The sequence below is a fragment of the Seriola lalandi genome, unplaced genomic scaffold (genome assembly GCF_002814215.2).
Source record: "Seriola lalandi dorsalis isolate HSWRI2012SDOR001 ecotype SW California unplaced genomic scaffold, Sedor1 jcf7180002054563, whole genome shotgun sequence".
Classification (NCBI taxonomy): domain Eukaryota; kingdom Metazoa; phylum Chordata; class Actinopteri; order Carangiformes; family Carangidae; genus Seriola; species Seriola lalandi.
The window spans coordinates 946,273-963,860 of NW_019525116.1; the positions used below are offsets into that span (position 1 = coordinate 946,273).

Below are 17,588 nucleotides of genomic sequence, written 5' to 3' on the forward strand. Positions count from 1 at the left end.
ACTGGCATTTTAAAGATAGCTGAGGTCCACTGACATGTATTAAAATGTATATTGAATTTGTGTCAGGAGGAGAGATACATGCCACTAATTTCTTCATGGTATCATGGCTTGGGACCACTTCCATGAAACAATTGCTGGTTTGTTTTTGCTGCACTCAATATCGTTCAAAGTGTTGCTTCTACACAAGAGGAAGAGAGACAGAAAGTAAATTAACAAGTAATTACGCACACTTTTTTTAACTTCATGGAGCTTTACTTTGTACAATCTTCCTGATAAACAACTCAGTTTGACATTTTGGAAAATATGCTTATGTGATTGATGCCACTTTCACATATGTTGCTGGAGCCAGTAGCAGGTTAGCAGGTTAGCAGGTTAGCTAATGTAGTTTTACATCTCCTCTCTCAGGCTTCTCTCTGGAGCACTAGTAACAACAGGTCAGTGAGCAAATCAGAAGAGAGGAGGCTCTGAGCCTCTCTTCTGATTGGCTGACTGTTTTCTGATTGATCAAATAAAAAAAACAGCAGATTTCAGGTAAACAGTTGAGAAACCAAATCCTGCGAGGTCGGACCGGTTGGGTCCAGGTTGGCTGTGCTGGGGGCAGAGCTGAGGGTAGTGATTGTTTGGTTGTGACATCACAAAGTTGCAGAAGCTCTGGCAGTGTTTTTCAAGTTTTTGAATACGGGCTGTGTGTTTTTTTGTCACTTATGAGGTCTGTGAGAGACGCCAAGCTTCCACACACACACACACGCACACACACACACACACACACACACACACTATCAAGATGGCAGAGTTCATGCCCTGCAGTGTATCCTTATCAACCTGTGCTAACTGATAGCCTTTATATCACCCTGATGACTCTTTGGTGAAAGACTGTCTGGTGAACATCTGCTCATTATAATTACTATTAATGAATTTGAAAATCCAGTCTGGCATCATGTGATTGATTGTATTTACCAGGTCATACTCACAAAGGCTCCGGAGGCGGATGGAAGTGTTATTCATTTGAGAATAATAAGGTATTTGGAAGTGGATTAATTGGCTTTATCAGTTGAATTTAAAATACACGCAGCTGTATCAACAGTGAAGAACGGAAGGTCGGGAAAGACTGAGTGAGTGAGTGATGAAGAGGTGATGGAGAGATATGAAGTAAACATGGCTAATCATGTACCATGTATTCTTATTTTTTATTTAGTTTTTGCCCCTTAAAGACAAAAAAGATGCAAACCCAACATGAACATATTACCGCCAAATGAATGAACTATTGTACACGTTAGCATGTTAGCGGTGCAACATCAGCCTCAATGTGAAGTTGTGTTTCTATCCATCTGACAAATTTAATTCAATTCAATTTCCTGTGGCTCTGGTTTGGTTTCTCTCACTCTGGAGAAAACTATCTGGCTATTTTTTGTTGTTCATCACCGGCACCTTTCACATTTCATATAATCATTTGATCCATATTTAATAATCAAAATGTAACTGCACAGAGCGATGTGTGTATTATAAGAAAATAAACACAAAACTCGATTTCAAACAATTTCAAACGTTTCAACTGAAACTACTACAGCTGGACTAGTTTAAAAACAACTGAATCCCTGCTGTGCAATTATTAACTAACTAAGACACTGGATCTCAGACTGTCTGTTGACTGAAGGACCTAGTGAGTCCTACACTACAAAGCAGGACCGTATAAAAAAATTAATAAAAAGGTGATAAAATGTTCTTCTAAGTTAAATAAAAATGCAACCTGTAATGGATTATGTATTAAACTGTCACATTATATTTAAGAAAATAATCAAAATATTTTACATATGTGTAATTACCTGATTTTATAGTAAATATTCAGAATCAGAAAAAAGAAATAGTAAAAACAGTCACATTACAATGTAATGTTTGATGCTCTAAAGGTGTACATAAGTGTTGCATAATCAGATCTTACACCAGATCTTGATAATTTGTCACTTAAAACAGTTTCAACTCAAATATTAACAAAGATTTTAATACTTTAAAAATGACTTCCATTCAAAAAAAAAGCACAGGAACTTCACAAGTTCGACTGCTCTTTTCAGATCTTTGTGCCACAGCGCCATCTAGTGGTGGAGAGCATGTGACATCCTCTGACTGTCCCACAGTTACACTGCGGAGTCAAACGCTGGAAAACTCTACACACTTTACGCACTACAGCTCCCACACTGCACCAGCACCCAGGACTCATACAAGATACAAGTAAACTGCTTTTTGTCATTAAGTTGAGAGAGAGAGTCTCAGAACATGTTTGAATTAAAACTTCCCTTTACCATGACAGCATTGTAGGTGGTATAATAACCCAAACACTACCTTATTACCTGAACATTAAGTGGTTCGCATATCTGATTAAATAAATAAAATTAATTTAATTTAATAGCAAAAATATCTAAGTGTTTACAAAGTACTTCACAAAAGCCCCAAAATTAAAATGAAAAAAACATAAAAACAAAGAAATTAAATTAAGAAATCAAACACCAAAAACAAGTCCAAAAAAAAAAAAATATATATATATATATATATATAAATGAGCACAATAGAAAAATTTGCACAGCATTTGCGCAGCATAAAAAGTTGAGTATACTACAGTGAAATTAGGTAAAAATCTAATGTTACATAATAATGTTACTTTCAGGTGGACTATGTTACCTTTGCACAGAGCCCATATCTGAACCCCTTCCTTGGATCCAGGCCATCCGCCAGCCTCAACAGTGAATGTGGAGGTGAGTCAGTATGTCAGGAGACTCTGTACTGATTACCAATTAAAACTAATGTATGTACCTGTTTAATGCTAATAAGGAAAAAACTGTTAGCGTGCTATAAGCCTGTCACTTTTAATTTGTGCATTTATTCGAACATGCGTCTTTAAGTTCATCAGACAATTTGGAGTGGTGTCGATATTCACATCTAACTCTAGGCAACAATGTAAATAAGTGGATTTAAGTCTTTAGTCAGCAGCAGGTGACAGCTCTTCCACCTGACAAAGAGTCACTGAGCAGTTTAACTCAATCCAGAAGCCAGGATAGAGGGGTTCGCTGAACGTGGAGTAGAAGGTATGGAGGTGTGCCAGTGTATCATCGGATACTCTGTAGAAAGACAGAGTGCCAGCAGGCCAGTCCAGATACACAGCTACTCTGGTTGTGTCAAGGGGTAGGAGCATTACGTCTGTTAAAACTCTATTATGCCGAATATAGTACCCATCATCAGTGACCTCCAGAGTCCAGGACTTTTCATTCCATCCAAGACAGCAGTCGACATCTTCTCCACTCCTGCTGATTCCTCTGTAAGTCACTGCAACACAAACACTCCCTTGCCACTCCACCTCCCAGTAACAGCGACCGGTTAGACCCTGTGTGCACAGCAGCTGAAACCAGCCGGCAAACCTCTCAGGGTGGTCTGGATACAGCTGCTCCTCTCTCCCCCGAGTGACTTTTCTGTTGTCGTCTAAGAGGACGAGGTCTCTGTCTGCTGTGTTTGGATCCAGTGTGAGTTCACAGGCATCTGAAGGAGAGAAAAAAATCACAATACATGCAGCTGTTCCTGACGGCCGATGGTTTGAATGAACATATGTCAGATTCATGACACTTACACTTCTTCAGACCAGATTTCAACCAGCGAACTCCACCAGGCTTGACCCTTCAAAAAGATCACGATTGAAACAAGTTATTACTTTTCCACTGAGAGTTTCTCCATAAATCATTTACAATTTCAAGATAGGAATCTTTAACCAGGACAATGTGACAGGAGCAATGTGTGTGATCTGTCAGCTTTCCCAGCTGTTTGCTTTCCATACCTGAGAGTGTCCAGTCTCCACTGTGGATCCTGCAGTCCAGCAGACAGGAGCCTCACTCCCGAGTGTCCCGGGTGATTGTAGCTCAGGTCCAGCTCTCTCAGATGAGAGGGGTTGGAGCTCAGTGCTGAGGCCAGAGAATCACAGCCTTCCTCCGTGACCAGACAGCCTGACAACCTACACACACACACACACGCACACACACACACACACACACACACAAAGTTGTGAATTTGCCTTTGCAAGTTTTTAGCACAATTTTTAACCATTTATGAATCTATTTGAGGAATTCCAACCTGAGGGTTTCCAGTCCACATTGTGGACTCTCCAGTCCAACGGAGAGGAGCTTTACTCCTGAATCCTGCAGGTCATTGTTACTCAGGTCCAGCTGTTTCAGGCAAGATGACTGTGAGCTGAGAACTGAGGCTAGTGCTTCACAGCTCATCCATGACAGCTTGCACAAATTCAACCTAAAAAACTGATCAATATTAAAATGTTTCCCTCTGCAGCTAAATTTTATCGTTGTCCTTTATATTTGTTTTGTAGTTTATGTTGCATTTTCTGGTAGTTAGTGACACGAGTGCTCAGCTCTGAGGCACTCCTCTACAGCTAGAATAGCTGAGAGGAGTGCCTCGGGTGCAGCTTTGAGAAAACCCCGGTAATAAATACATCAGAATGTGTGTCTTGATCCCGAAAGAGGTGCTATGACTTTTGGTGTTAAAATTCCAATTTTTCCCAAAGTTATTCCCAAAATACTGTGAATAAATAATGCATTAGGAATGCATTGGAATTTTTTTTTTAAATTTCACCTTTTTTCTGAGTCACCTAGCGCTCTCATACCTGCACGTAGAAATGTGATTCAAACTATAAAACAGAGGAAAACTTCTGCTCTCTCCAAAACACAACAACTGTTTTTACATAACATGTAAACTTTTCAAACTATGAGCACTCAAAGGAGGAGTGGAAATCACTTAGAGTTAGAGTGACAGCGTCAGTTGGCTAGACTGTGTGAAGCAGTAAAAAATAACCTTTATTTTTATTTTTAACTCGAGCTCACGGCCAAACCGTAAAAAGGAGACAAATAATTATTTCTCAAAATGTAGACATAGTTGTTGGGATTCATAAAATGCAACTTTGACAGGCAGGGTCTGCACAAAATTTAAACGGGGGTGCCGAGTCCGGCAGCAATACCTGTCTCACTCTCATTGACACCTAATGTAATCGTCTTTTTTTTTCAAAAGAATCTCACTCTGTCTTCACACTGAGCTTACTCACTAATTTTAAGGAATATCTGAATAAAATAGAGACTGTAAGAAACTTCTGGCTTCAGTGTCTGTAACGGTGTTTACGGTTTTTGAAAAGAAGTAACGGTTTTCTCATAATTTGCAGTTGTTTGAAGCCATGTAGAAGCCAAATTCTGGGCAGATTTTCACATTGCCATGGCAACGGCAGCTCCTGACCTGTGTGCGTGTGTGCGTGCGCCTAGCAACCAGATAACCAACTCTCCAAGCTCCGCTAGCTTTACATTAGCCGTATGTTAGGTCTTAAATTACATTTAGTTAGGTCTTGAATATGTAAGTCCATTTACTGCTTCCTTCGTTGCTTTTTTTTTGTTTTGTTAAATGAGTGAATGAAGTTGTGACGGTCTCCGCTGAGACAGAGAAGAGGAGAAGCTACTAGCCCTCTCTCGCTGTCACTTCTAGTCGCGTTGCTCTCCTCCCCAGTAATGTTAAATTTAGCACTGAAAAAGACATAATAGTGGTAATTTAAATAGCGGTTCATGGGATTTATTAACCCTCAGGGGTCCCTCTGTCCTTTTTTGGACATTTTCTTCACTTTTCTTTTTTGATTTGCTGATCATTTTGGCTGTGTTACAGCTGAAGGTATGGATTTCTGCAAGAAAGTGTCTTTTTTGACATATTTTTAAAATCTAATTTCAGTTACTGTTACAGGTCTATTATACACTGGTAACACATTTTGTACCCTCTGGGGTTCCTCACGTCCAAAAAAGGACACACAAAGAAAATGCTATAAAATCATCATATATCAATATTTTTTTCTGCTTTTTTTGCATAAATCTCTTAAACCACTTCAGTTCTGCTCAAACCTACCAAATGTTAATTAGTTTTCAGGACTTTAACCCTTTAAATGCCAGTTTGAAGACATGTTGCCTCTTGTTTTATTAAAAAAAAAACAACACAGAAAACGAGATATTTCCCACATAATGCATGATGGAGGGATGTGACATTGTTTTATATCAGAGTCTTTTATATCAAGACATTTCTCAAAACCAGAATATGATCAGGGTGACTTTTGAACACTGGAAATAAATCATGTACTCATCCCGGCAGTTTACTCAACAAAAACATAACATTCATAACATAGCCTACAGTTGTGTGAAAAAGTATTTGCCCCCTTCCTGATTTCTTATTTTTTTGCATGTTTGTCACACTTAAATGTTTCAGATCATCAAACTAATTTAAATATTAGACAAAGATAACACAAGTAAACACAAAATGCAGTTTTTAAATGAAAGTTTTTATTATTAAGGGGGAAAAAAATCCAAACCTACATGGCCCTGTGTGAAAAAGTGATTGCCCCCTAAACATAATAACTGGTTGGGCCACCCTTAGCAGCAACAACTGCAATCAAGCATTTGTGATAACTGGCAATGAGTCTTTTACAGTATAACTGTATATTTTTCTATTATCTCATATACTTTTATATATTTTTTGTCTGTTGATTTTTATTTTTTAACTTATTCACCTGAGGTGTCTCATCTGTAATTGTTAATTTTCACTGTTTTTGTTGCAAAACCTTAAGTTACAAAATAATCAAATTGTATCATTTAATTTAAGGCATATTGGAGGCCACAAAAGCAGCTTTCAATGAACTGGGTGCATACACCAACGGCTGGATGGAGAAGCTTATTGGATTTGGAGCTGATGGGGCCGCAGTAAATATGGACGAACCACCACTGCCCAAATGCTATAAAAGGCATATATGAAAGGCAAAGAGCCCACAGACTATAAAAATTATCGTCCAATTTCTTTGATATCAATAGACACTACAATACTCTCCAAAATCCTTGCAAATCATCTCAGCACTGTTATAACTATGCTAATACATACAGATCAGGTTGGGTTTATATGTAATAGATTTGCCTCGGATAACATTCGATGTCTGATTAATGTTATGTGGATGGTTAGGAATAACAATACACCTACTGCAGCCATCTCGCTCGATGCCTGAAAAGCATTCGATTACGTAGAGTGGCAATACCTTTTTTCAAGTGCTAGAGATTTATTGTTTTGGGCAGACATTTCTTAAGTGGGTGAAACTGTTATATAATGAGCCTCAAGCAGCTGTACAGACTAATGGCTTAATTTCTTCATATTTCAAGCTAAGTCGCGGAACCTGACAAGGTTCACCTCTCTCCCCATTATTGTTTTGTTTAGCACTAGAACCTTTAGCTGCAGCAATTCGTAAAGACCCTAATATCCCCGGAGTCTCTATTGCGGGGACCAGACACAAACTTCTGTTATATGCTGATGATGTTTTAATATTCATCACGGACCCAGGCAAATCTATTCCCGCGCTGCTCAAAATTATAAGATCTTTTTCTAGTTTTTCTGGCTATAGAGTGAATTGGACTAAGTCTGAGGCTGTTCCTTTGACGAATTACTGCCCCAAAACACTATTTCAAGCCGGATCATTTCAATGGCCCCCTAAGGGAATAAAATATTCAGGAATATTATTCCCTAGAAAATTTGGCAAAATAGTGCAATGTAATTTTGAACCTCTCCTAGAAAAAACTGGCACAGATTTGGAAAGGTGGTCTCCACTTTATCTCTCATTATGGGGTAAAGTCAATATTATAAAGATGAACTGTTCTACCAGAGTTAATTATCTACTTCAGTCTCTCCCACTAAATATCCCTGTAAAATACTTCAAACAATTTGATGCTCTGTGTAACAAGTTTTTTTGGAACGGTAAAAGGCCAAGAATACACCTGCGTAAATTGCAGAAGCCTGTAATGAAAGGTGGCCTGGGACTACCAAATGTTTTGTTCTATTATTATGCATTCAATCTGAAACATTTGGCACATTGGGCATTACCTCTGGAGAGAGCGCCACCTTGGTACGCAATAGAGCAGTCAATGTATAATTCTTTACCTCCATTGCTATTCTTGTCGGCCAGAATGCCTCCAAATGCTCGATCCCATACTATTATCTCTCACTTACAGGGACTATGGAGAAAGGTGTCGCATATATTTAAGATCAACCCCTTTTTAAGTTTATCCTCTGGTCTGTGGGACAACCCAAAACTTCTTATTGGTAAATCCTCACCCATATGGAAGGAGTGGGTGATTAAGGGGGTAAATACTCTGGGTGATCTGTATAAAGATGGTGTCCTTAAATCATTTGGCAAATTGGTTGTACAATTTAAGCTAGCCAACAATCAATTTTGGAGATATCTTCAGCTGAGACACCTCCTTGTCACTACTTTTGGTGATACACACACACACCACCCCAGGGCATGGACTTTATTAAAGAGATTTAGCGGATTGCAAGGATTAGACATGGGGCTTCCCATTACTATACTATGCTTATGAATAATTCTGGTTATCCATCCAACACAGCTCTAAAAACCTTATGGGAAAGGGATCTGAACATAACATTTATCAGAAAAGGATTGGGATACAATTGTTGGAATCACTAAACAAGTCTCCAGGGATATCAAAATAAGGTTAATTCAATTTAAAATCCTTCATTGATTCTACTGGTACCCAAATAGGTTATTCAGGCTAGGTTTGAAGGAAACACTGGACTGTTGGAGGTGTGAAGGTGAGCTGGGTACCCTAACACATGTCCTATGGTCTTGCTCAAAGATTCAGACATTCTGGAAAAGGGTTTATGAGATTATCACAGAGGTCATAAGAGTGGATTTTGAGTTTTTCCCCAGTCTTTACATATTAGGTAACCCTAAACCCATGGCCCATATTGTAAAACCCTTATCCAATTGGATTCAGACAAGTATAATGGTTGGTAAACAGATGATAATGAGAAAATGGAAAGATGCACAGGGTCCGGTATTTCAAGACTGGCTTACAGAGCTAGGCAAAGTAGCTGCTTTTGAAAGGATATCCTATAGTATAACAAATGATATGGATAAATATAATGAGAAATGGGGAATGTTTAGACAATATTCTTTACAGGGTAGCTGAAATGTACCTGCACATACTGATAAATATGGGCTGTTTTTGGGGGACTGGCATGGAAATGAAGGTGGAGGTAGACTGGGTGCAATACAGAGATCTGTTTACTGGAAGATTACTTGTGGATAGTGAATTTTACATGGGACAATGAATAGACATGCAGCAGTGGTGTGGTTGTCCCCATGGACAGACTGATTAACATATCAAGCATGGACTAATTTTACCTGTCATGGACCGTTTGTGTATTTATTTTATTTTATTGTTTTTACTTTTATCTGTTATTGTCACAAATAGATTGTGTATCTTATGTTTGCGTTATTCTCTGTTGGTCTTCAGTTTGATGCTGTAAAAAATTTAACAAAAATTCAAAGTGAGTCACAAGAGAAAAGTGAAATGAATAAGTGAGTTCAAAATTCTCAGTGTAAAAGCTAAACAGGTCATACCTTATACTCCCAACAGGTGCATTCATAAAATGCATAGTCATACCAGTTACTGGGCTGTTTGCTGACACAAAATGGAGAAAGCTAGCAAACCATGTTGATCATGATACCAAACCATCTGAGAAGTCAACATAGATGAAAAGGTCTTGCCGAGAAGTGAAGATGTCATTTCAAATGCAACTTCTGCACATTAACGAACTCTGACCTGAGAGATTCCAGCATACAGTGCAGACTCTCAAGTCCAGGAGAGAGCCGCTTCACTCCTGAATCCTGCAAGTTGTTGTTACTCAGGTCCAGCTCTCGTAGACTGGAGGACCTGGAGTTGAGAACTGAGGCCAGAGCTTCACAAATCCTCTCTGAGAGGTTACAGTGACTCAACCTGAAGAAGGTGATGACAACAAACGTAGCAACAATTACAAGTATTTTAATAACAAGTATTGCTTTAGCTTTATTTGCAAAATTTAAGGTTGGCTGTTTAGCAGGGTTTTATCTATATAGATTATGATATTAATAATTATCAATTCATAATCTCTTCCAAAGTGCCAACCATGTACTGTAGAGTAAAGCATGTTCTTAGTTTTGGTGTTTTCATGGGATTTGTTGACAATAAGAAAAATACAAAACAACGCCAGCTTTAACCTGTTGCCATATGGAGCCCTATTGACAACAACAGACAAAGGCAGAAGACAGACATGAAAAAAAAACTCCCAAATTGTATAAAGTGACTTCTGTAACTTTGTGATGTCACAACAAAGCAGCCACCACTCTCAGCCATGCCCTAAGCCCCGCCCGTCAGCCAATCTGACTGGCTCTCCGACCTGTTGTTACTAGAGCTCCTGAGAGAAGCTTGAGAGAAGAGATGTAACTACAGTGAGATGGTTTTTAAATCCACAAATATATCTTCTAGTGGATGTTAAAACTTAAGTGTAAAATATGGGACCTTAAATAAAGTCAGCTGACCTGAGAGATTCCAGTATACAGTGTGGATGCTCCAGCCCAGCAGAGAGTAGTGTCACTCCTAAATCATCAATGTCGTTGCTGCTCAGGTCCAGCTCTTTCAGATTAGACTGTTCAGAGGTGAGAACTGAGGCCAGAGCTCTACAGCTCGTCTCTGACAGAGCACATCCACTCAGCCTGATGAAGATTAATAGAGGAAGACAAGAATTTTGAACAAAAAAAGAAATACCATTTTTACCAATAAAATACAAAATATATAATAAATCCACCTACAGGTATGCAATGGGGTCTTGAAACACGTTTTCTGAGGTACAGTACTTCTTCAGGTCAAACACCTCATGCTTTTTTTCTGATGACAGTAAGATGAAGACCAGAGCCGACCACTGAGCAGGAGAGAGATATCTTCTAGGGATGCTTCCTGAATTCAAGTACTCCTGTATCTCCTCCTCTAGAGAATGATCATTCAGCTCATTCAGACAGTGAAACAAGTTGATGCTTCTCTCTGGAGACGGACTCTCCTTGATCTTATTCTTGATGTACTGGATTGTTTCCTGGTTGCTGTGTGAGCTCGCTCTTTTCTTTCTTTCTTTTTTAAGTAGGTCTGCCAGACAATCTTTATTGGTCTGCAATGAGAGGCCGAACAGGAAACGGAGGAATAAGTCCAAATGTCCCTCTGGACTCTCTAAGGCCTTGTCAATGGCGATCCTATGGACCTCTGCTGCAGATGTTTTGCGGAAAAGCATCCCCAGACTTTTAGAGTGTGGTTGGGATTCATCCAGCACGTTCTTGCTGCTGTTAATGAGTGAGGCCTCCATATAAAAAGCAGCCAGAAATTCTTGAATGCTCAGATGGACAAAACTGAACATTCGGCCCTTATCCTTGTCCTTCTTCCACCAGCGCTCCTTTTTAAAGATCTGTGTGAAAACCCCGGAGTACACAGAGGCTTCGTTGAAATCAATTCCACTATCTTTTAGGTCTTCCTCATAGAAGATTATGTTTCCTTTCTCCAGCTGGTAGAAAGCCAGTTTTGCAAGTGACTGAATGTACCGAATGGTCTTTTTTGTGCCATACTTCTCTTTCGTCTGTCTCATCTGAAAGGCCAGGAATTCTGTGTACATCTCAGTCAGAGTCTTGGGCAGCTCCACTCTCTCATTGGCTTTTAGCATGTCCTCCAGCACTGTAGCGGTGATCCAACAGAAGACTGGGATGTAGCACATGATGTGGAGGCTTCGCGATGCCCTGATGTGGGAGATGATGCTGCCAGCGTGCTCGTTGTGATTGAATCTCTTGGAGAAATACTCCTCCTTCTGTGGGTCAGTGAACCCTCTCACTTCTGACACCATATCGACAAACTCTGGAGAGATCTGATTGGCTGCTGCAGGTCGTGTTGTTATCCAAAGACGAGAAGAGGGAAGCAGAGTACCCATAATGAGGTTCATCAGTAGTTCTTCCACCTTAGTTGACTTTGTCACATCAATAGTCTTTTCTGCTTTGGCGGTGAAGTCTAGTTGAAGACGGTTCTCATCTAGTCCATCCAACACAAACAGAAGTTTAAATTTACTCTTGTCATAGTTGGTGTTTCCTGACATCTGTAACACTGTGAAGATATAATTAAGAGCCTCCTCTTTGATGTCTTTGGTTTCCCTAATACATTTGTGAATGAGTTTGGCGAGGCAAACCCTTTTTCCCTTCAGTAAATTCAGCTGGCGGAAGCTGAAGGGGAATATGAGATGCACATCGTGATTGGTTCTTCCTTCAGCCCAGTCGAGGATGAACTTGTTCACAAGAAATGTTTTCCCGATTCCTGCAATCCCATTGGTCAGCACTGTCCTGACGGGTCTGTATTTTCCAGAGGGGTGTTTGAAGATATCACTGGGTTTGACTGATATCTCTGCTCCAGCTGGCCTTCTCGATGCCGTCTCAATCTGCCTGACCTCGTGTTGCCTGTTAATTTGCATGTTGCCTCCGTCTGTGATGTGGAGCTCTGTATAGATATCATCCAGAAGTTTTTTTTCCTCCATATCTGACAGTCCTTCCTGTACACACAGAAAACGGTTCTGAAGATTAGACTGGAGCACTTGTTGGTACGATGTGATTGGCTGTGGAGGCTTTGGTACCAGCACCATCAAATCTGTGTATTACAAAGTAAGACAAGAGACGGAGCAGACAGTGGAAAACCGGATTAAGATTCAGACAATTTCACAAAAAAATAGACTAAATCAAGTGCTTGTAACCCACAGAACATACCTCAATCTCATTCTTGCACTGTATCATACTGGTCTAAGAAGTGCACACTGCTCAGCCAAAAACTAAAAAATGAAGCTTTATTTTGAGACAAGAAGGAAAATCAGCCCGAGACCTCAACATTTCGCTTCTTTTGAGGTAGTTGCCAACTGTCAATGAATCAACACAAGAGCTAGCCTTACCTTTAATCACGTAAAACAAACAGAAATAAGTCCATAGCCATTTTAATAGATGTACTAAATGGACAAATGACAACAAGACAATGGACATGACAGGACGAGTTCATCAAACAAAAGCTTTACCTCCGATCTGACTGTCTGTAGTGGCCAGGTGTCTATTGTTAGAACTAGTCCCCACATCACTAACATCTACTGCAACAGAGAGAAAGAACGCAATGTTTGGAAGGAGCTTCAGCACTAGTCACAAATTATTACACATATTATAATTTCACCTTCCTGCAGTGTACCTTTTGATGTAGAGGAGAAGTTTGGTAATCTCTGCACCAGATCATTTCTGTTGATTTTGACTAAAACCTTCCGGGTCACCTCCAGAGCTCTGTCAGGGCCGTAGATCTGCACCATCTGAGCGACGGTGTCTTGCCTGTCTGCCTTCTCCAGTTTGCTCACAGCGATGGCTGGGTAGGTTTCAAGATGTGGGGTGATTGTGTGCATGATGTCCATCTGCTGGAGGAGCCATTTCAACTGCTTGAATTCCTCCTCCCTCAAATCCTCCAGAGTTACCCACAACGTCTCCTTAAGCGAAGTCGTCATGGCTTACATGGCACTATCTCTTTTACCTAAAAGACAATTATTCACTTTTCACTTTGAAGATTCAAAATAAATCTATTTATACAGTGTACTACTCCCCCTCAGAAAACTCATATTATATGCAGTACTTCCTTATTTCCACATTTCTTTCGTAAGATTAAAGCAAACAGTGAGTTGTTTTGTTTCTTTTTCGACTGCACTTTATTGCCACCAACTGCAGAGAGTGACCCAACATTAGCTGCAACAAGTGGATGAAGACTGTGCTGTGTTAAGAGGATTGCTATTGCTGTTGCAAAGTGGCTTCTTCTTTCAAGAAAGAGGTTACACCTGCAATCTAACTCACTTCTTTAGGTTACGATAATCTGACAAGTTAAGACTGCAAGAGAGGTGGTTGATTTGTGTTGCTGTGATCGCATTCTACTGAAGAGGTGTTGTTCTTCTTACCTGCAAGAAAATAACTATGAGAAGAGACCTCACGAAAAAGTATTTCTACCATGAAACATAGTTTTCTTTAGACACAAAGAGCAGAGCAGCATCACATACTTGGGAAAGCAAGAAGGAGAAGATTCATGCTTTATCATTTATATTTCTAACTGGTATTTTCCACTTTTAACTTAAGGAGAAAAAGAATATTAGGACGAGGACACTGTTGTGTTTGGTGAACATAGCGCTATCAGCAGAAAAAAAGCAGCTACCACAAAACCATACTCAGATATTGTAGCACCCAGGACAGTGGTAAAATATTACACAACCCGCTGGAGTAGGGTTAGCGTGGGTAGTAAGCCAGCTAACATTTGAAGCTTACGTGACAGGAGACAAACACACATCTTAATCAGATTTTGTGCTTTTGGAAAAAGAAACCACCACCACCAAAATAGGGTGACATTAGTTGGTAAGTTAAAAAAGTGCATCTGATATAGAGTGACTACAGTTAAAATTTAACTGTACTATGCATCAGTGTGAACAACCTACAACCACCCTCTTTAAATTATATGGTTAGGGTTTTAGCGTAGTATAATTACAAAAGTTAAACAACATTCATTTACAGTATATCCTGGCTAAGATGAGTATATTGAATGTGTATTAAAATTGAGAAGTTATGAGGAGTTCACACAGTATAGTTCTATACAATTGTACTAAAAGGGCTGGAATTAATGTTTCACCTTGGTGTGAGGGTTTTATTCAGTTTACATACCTCAGCAAGGAGTCATGCATCGTCAAAGGCCAACAGTGAACTCCAGACACCGGTCACATTAAGAAACCTAGAATAAAAACAATGAAAAACCTAGGTTCATCTAGGTTCATCTTGTCTCCACTGCACTTATTTATTTGCTCTCTGATCCAATGGCTTGGCCTTGTGATTTTCCCTTTTGCAGTTGTCTTATAGCGCTAATTTTAGGTTCCTCCTGTTCTGCTTTTTCTTTTATTGCTTGGGCAACAGCAAAAACAACTGCAAACACAGCACATTATAAAGAAATAGCATTACAAATGCTGTTCTCTTGTCAGAGAACATTCATTTCACAACACAAAGCTCAGCAATACACTCAGGCTGGAAACAAAATCCCTTTTTGACGTCTTTGTGGCTGGATATCTACTGTCAATCAAACTGTCAATTTTCGGGGGAAAAGAATGTGGCAAAATTTTCCATGACCATATAGTAGATTACTCAAATTCAATACATAGAAATCGGAACATAAATTATATGGGTGTCCCATCTCCCTCTGTTAGCAAGGCCATTTGGTGTTAGTTTGATCAGTTTCACCGGTCCATGATGAAAACAAGCTTTTGGCTTTTGTTTAGAATATGACATTTGCAAGTTTATACTTCTAGAGTCAGTTTTTTGCACCATTAGCTCTTAATGTGGGGGGTTCAATTGAAAAGTAAACTCAACATTTTCATTTGTCACTTTTGACAAATGATATTTTAATGGAATTCACATGTTGACACAGAACAAAGTCAGTGTCCTTGTGTTGTCTGTGGAGGATTTGAGGATTTAAGACAGATAATACAGACTTAACTGTCCTTGGGCACGGGAATAACACACATGACATTTAAGCCTTTTATTTAGTGTTACATGCCTGGCTGAGAATGTATTTGTGTTTGTGGGTGTTTCTCTCTCTCTCTCTCTCTCTCTCTCTCTCCTTCTCTCTGTCCTCAGGTGCAATCAGCCTGATTGGCCTGCACCTGTGGCCTCACCTGGACCAGCTAATCACCTCCCTATACAAAAGGACCGTGCATGCAGTGCTGTGGACACACTTCTTTTCTCCCTCTGCTTGCTGGAGCTGCTGGTTGTTGTGTTTTCGGTTCGTGACTTTAAGTAATTTAAAACAAGGTTTGTGGAGTGAGGTGGTGGATATAGGTAAGTCGGGGTACCCTTTATACCTTGCACTCACGTAGGACTCCTCTGTATATATACACTAGGTTTTAGGGTTGGTGTCACCTTTGTATTTATTTTTGGTTAACCTTCTTTATTAGATAAGACTCAGGATTTTGGTTTAAGTTTTATTTTGAGTCTAGCTAGGCCCAGTTTTATTGTACTTTTCAGTTTGTTTGCTACAACCACCTCATCCCATCCTCCTCCACAACTGTATTTTGTGAATAGGTTTGTTTTAATAAACCATTATTCTTTATTTGACATGGCTACTTGATTCAGTTTTTGGTTGTCGTTTCGTCTCCTTTAAACCTTGCCACCAAAGGAGTTGTAACATTTAGTCAAAATTGCTATTGTATGTTCATGAATGTTGTGATATACTACTAGCCTGCACACTTGTTTGACTTAATCATCTTCTGTATTGAAATTTCCACTTTGAGAAACCAAGACAATATATAGGCTATATCAATATGTGCAGCTTGATTGGGAATGGTATGCCATGACTTTTCTTTGCGATTTGAGTAACCATGGTGACATAAATGGTGATAAAAGGCGTAAAAATGCAGTGTGTTCAATTGCAACTTTTAACAGAAGACATGAGACAAAGCATTTGTTTGGTCTGCCAACATTTTATATAAATACATAGCAAGCAAAGCCTATAAGCTAATAAATAAACAAAAATGAACAGTTATATTCTGATATGAAATACTTTCATCTGTCAAAGACAAGCAAAACATTAAATATGGCTAATCCTCTAGCTGCAATAATTGCATTCTTGTGCAGTAATAACAGTCATACAGTCACTACAATATGGGCCATTTGGCAATTAACAAACGTGTGAGGGAGATGGAGACAAAGGGAATTACAGATTTATGACAGTCTAAAGTAAACTAGATATATTTTTATATATATATATTTTTATTTTATTTTATTTTAAACATTCATCTTTACATCATTTATGGTTTGGAATCAAGTCTCTGTTTCATTTATTCAAAGTTCTTAAAAAATGACCCGATCTCATGGCAGATATGATGCCGTTTTACTGACACAATCGAATCAATTGTCCCGAGGCCCGAGGCCAGCATGTTCACCAAACTCCAGGAAATCTATTCTCAAGTGTTTCCTGCTGATGCACTAACATGGATGAAAACATAACCTCCTTCACAGAGGTGAACCTCAACTCTGAATCAAATAAAGGCCTTTATATCAGTATCTGACACGTCAGTACATGTAACGTAATTTATATTACATGAAAGCACATCAGCCTGTATGAAACTACATGAATCAAAACAATAGCCCTGTGTGGTGTGTGCTCGTGCATATGTGGATGTGTGCACATATTCTGAACATGCTACAGCCACCATAAATTAAACTTTATTTATATATATATATATATATAAATATGCAAAGAAATGTAACATTGCGTGGCAGCGTGTTCATGTCATTTGCTTGTGTTTCAGGCCAACCAGCGTCCTATGAGGGAGGAACTACTTGCAGCTACAGGCGTGTTTTATGTGTTACAACAGACAGCGAGAAACTGCAGAGTATTTCTTTATCTCTTCATTGTTTCATTTACCAACTGGCTGCTGGTAATGAAAATAATGTGAAGGGTGCAGAAATCTGCTGCGCCACTATGAAGCTTGGTAGCGAGTTTCAGCTCAGTGTTTTGTTCTTTACTGTTGGGGCTCACTCTCACTGCTCATAAACAGCATCTTTTTCAGCTGTTTTCAGCAAAAAGCTCTGAAAACTCACTGTGCACTACCTGCTCAGCACCTGG

At 39.3% G+C, this 17,588-nt stretch overlaps 1 protein-coding gene across 1 annotated transcript; it reads right to left on the reverse strand.

Moving 5' to 3' along the window:
• Positions 1–2,562: 2,562 nt before the first annotated feature.
• Positions 2,563–14,768, reverse strand: LOC111662441 (NACHT, LRR and PYD domains-containing protein 3-like). The gene is given in 9 exon segments (XM_087176647.1): positions 2,563–3,525; positions 3,614–3,660; positions 3,818–3,991; positions 4,111–4,284; positions 9,678–9,851; positions 10,433–12,562; positions 13,005–13,041; positions 13,125–13,469; positions 14,636–14,768. Coding segments are annotated over 8 exon segments (3,609 nt in total). The 5' UTR covers positions 13,444–13,469; positions 14,636–14,768; the 3' UTR covers positions 2,563–2,971.
• Between the last annotated feature and the right edge of the window lie 2,820 nt (positions 14,769–17,588).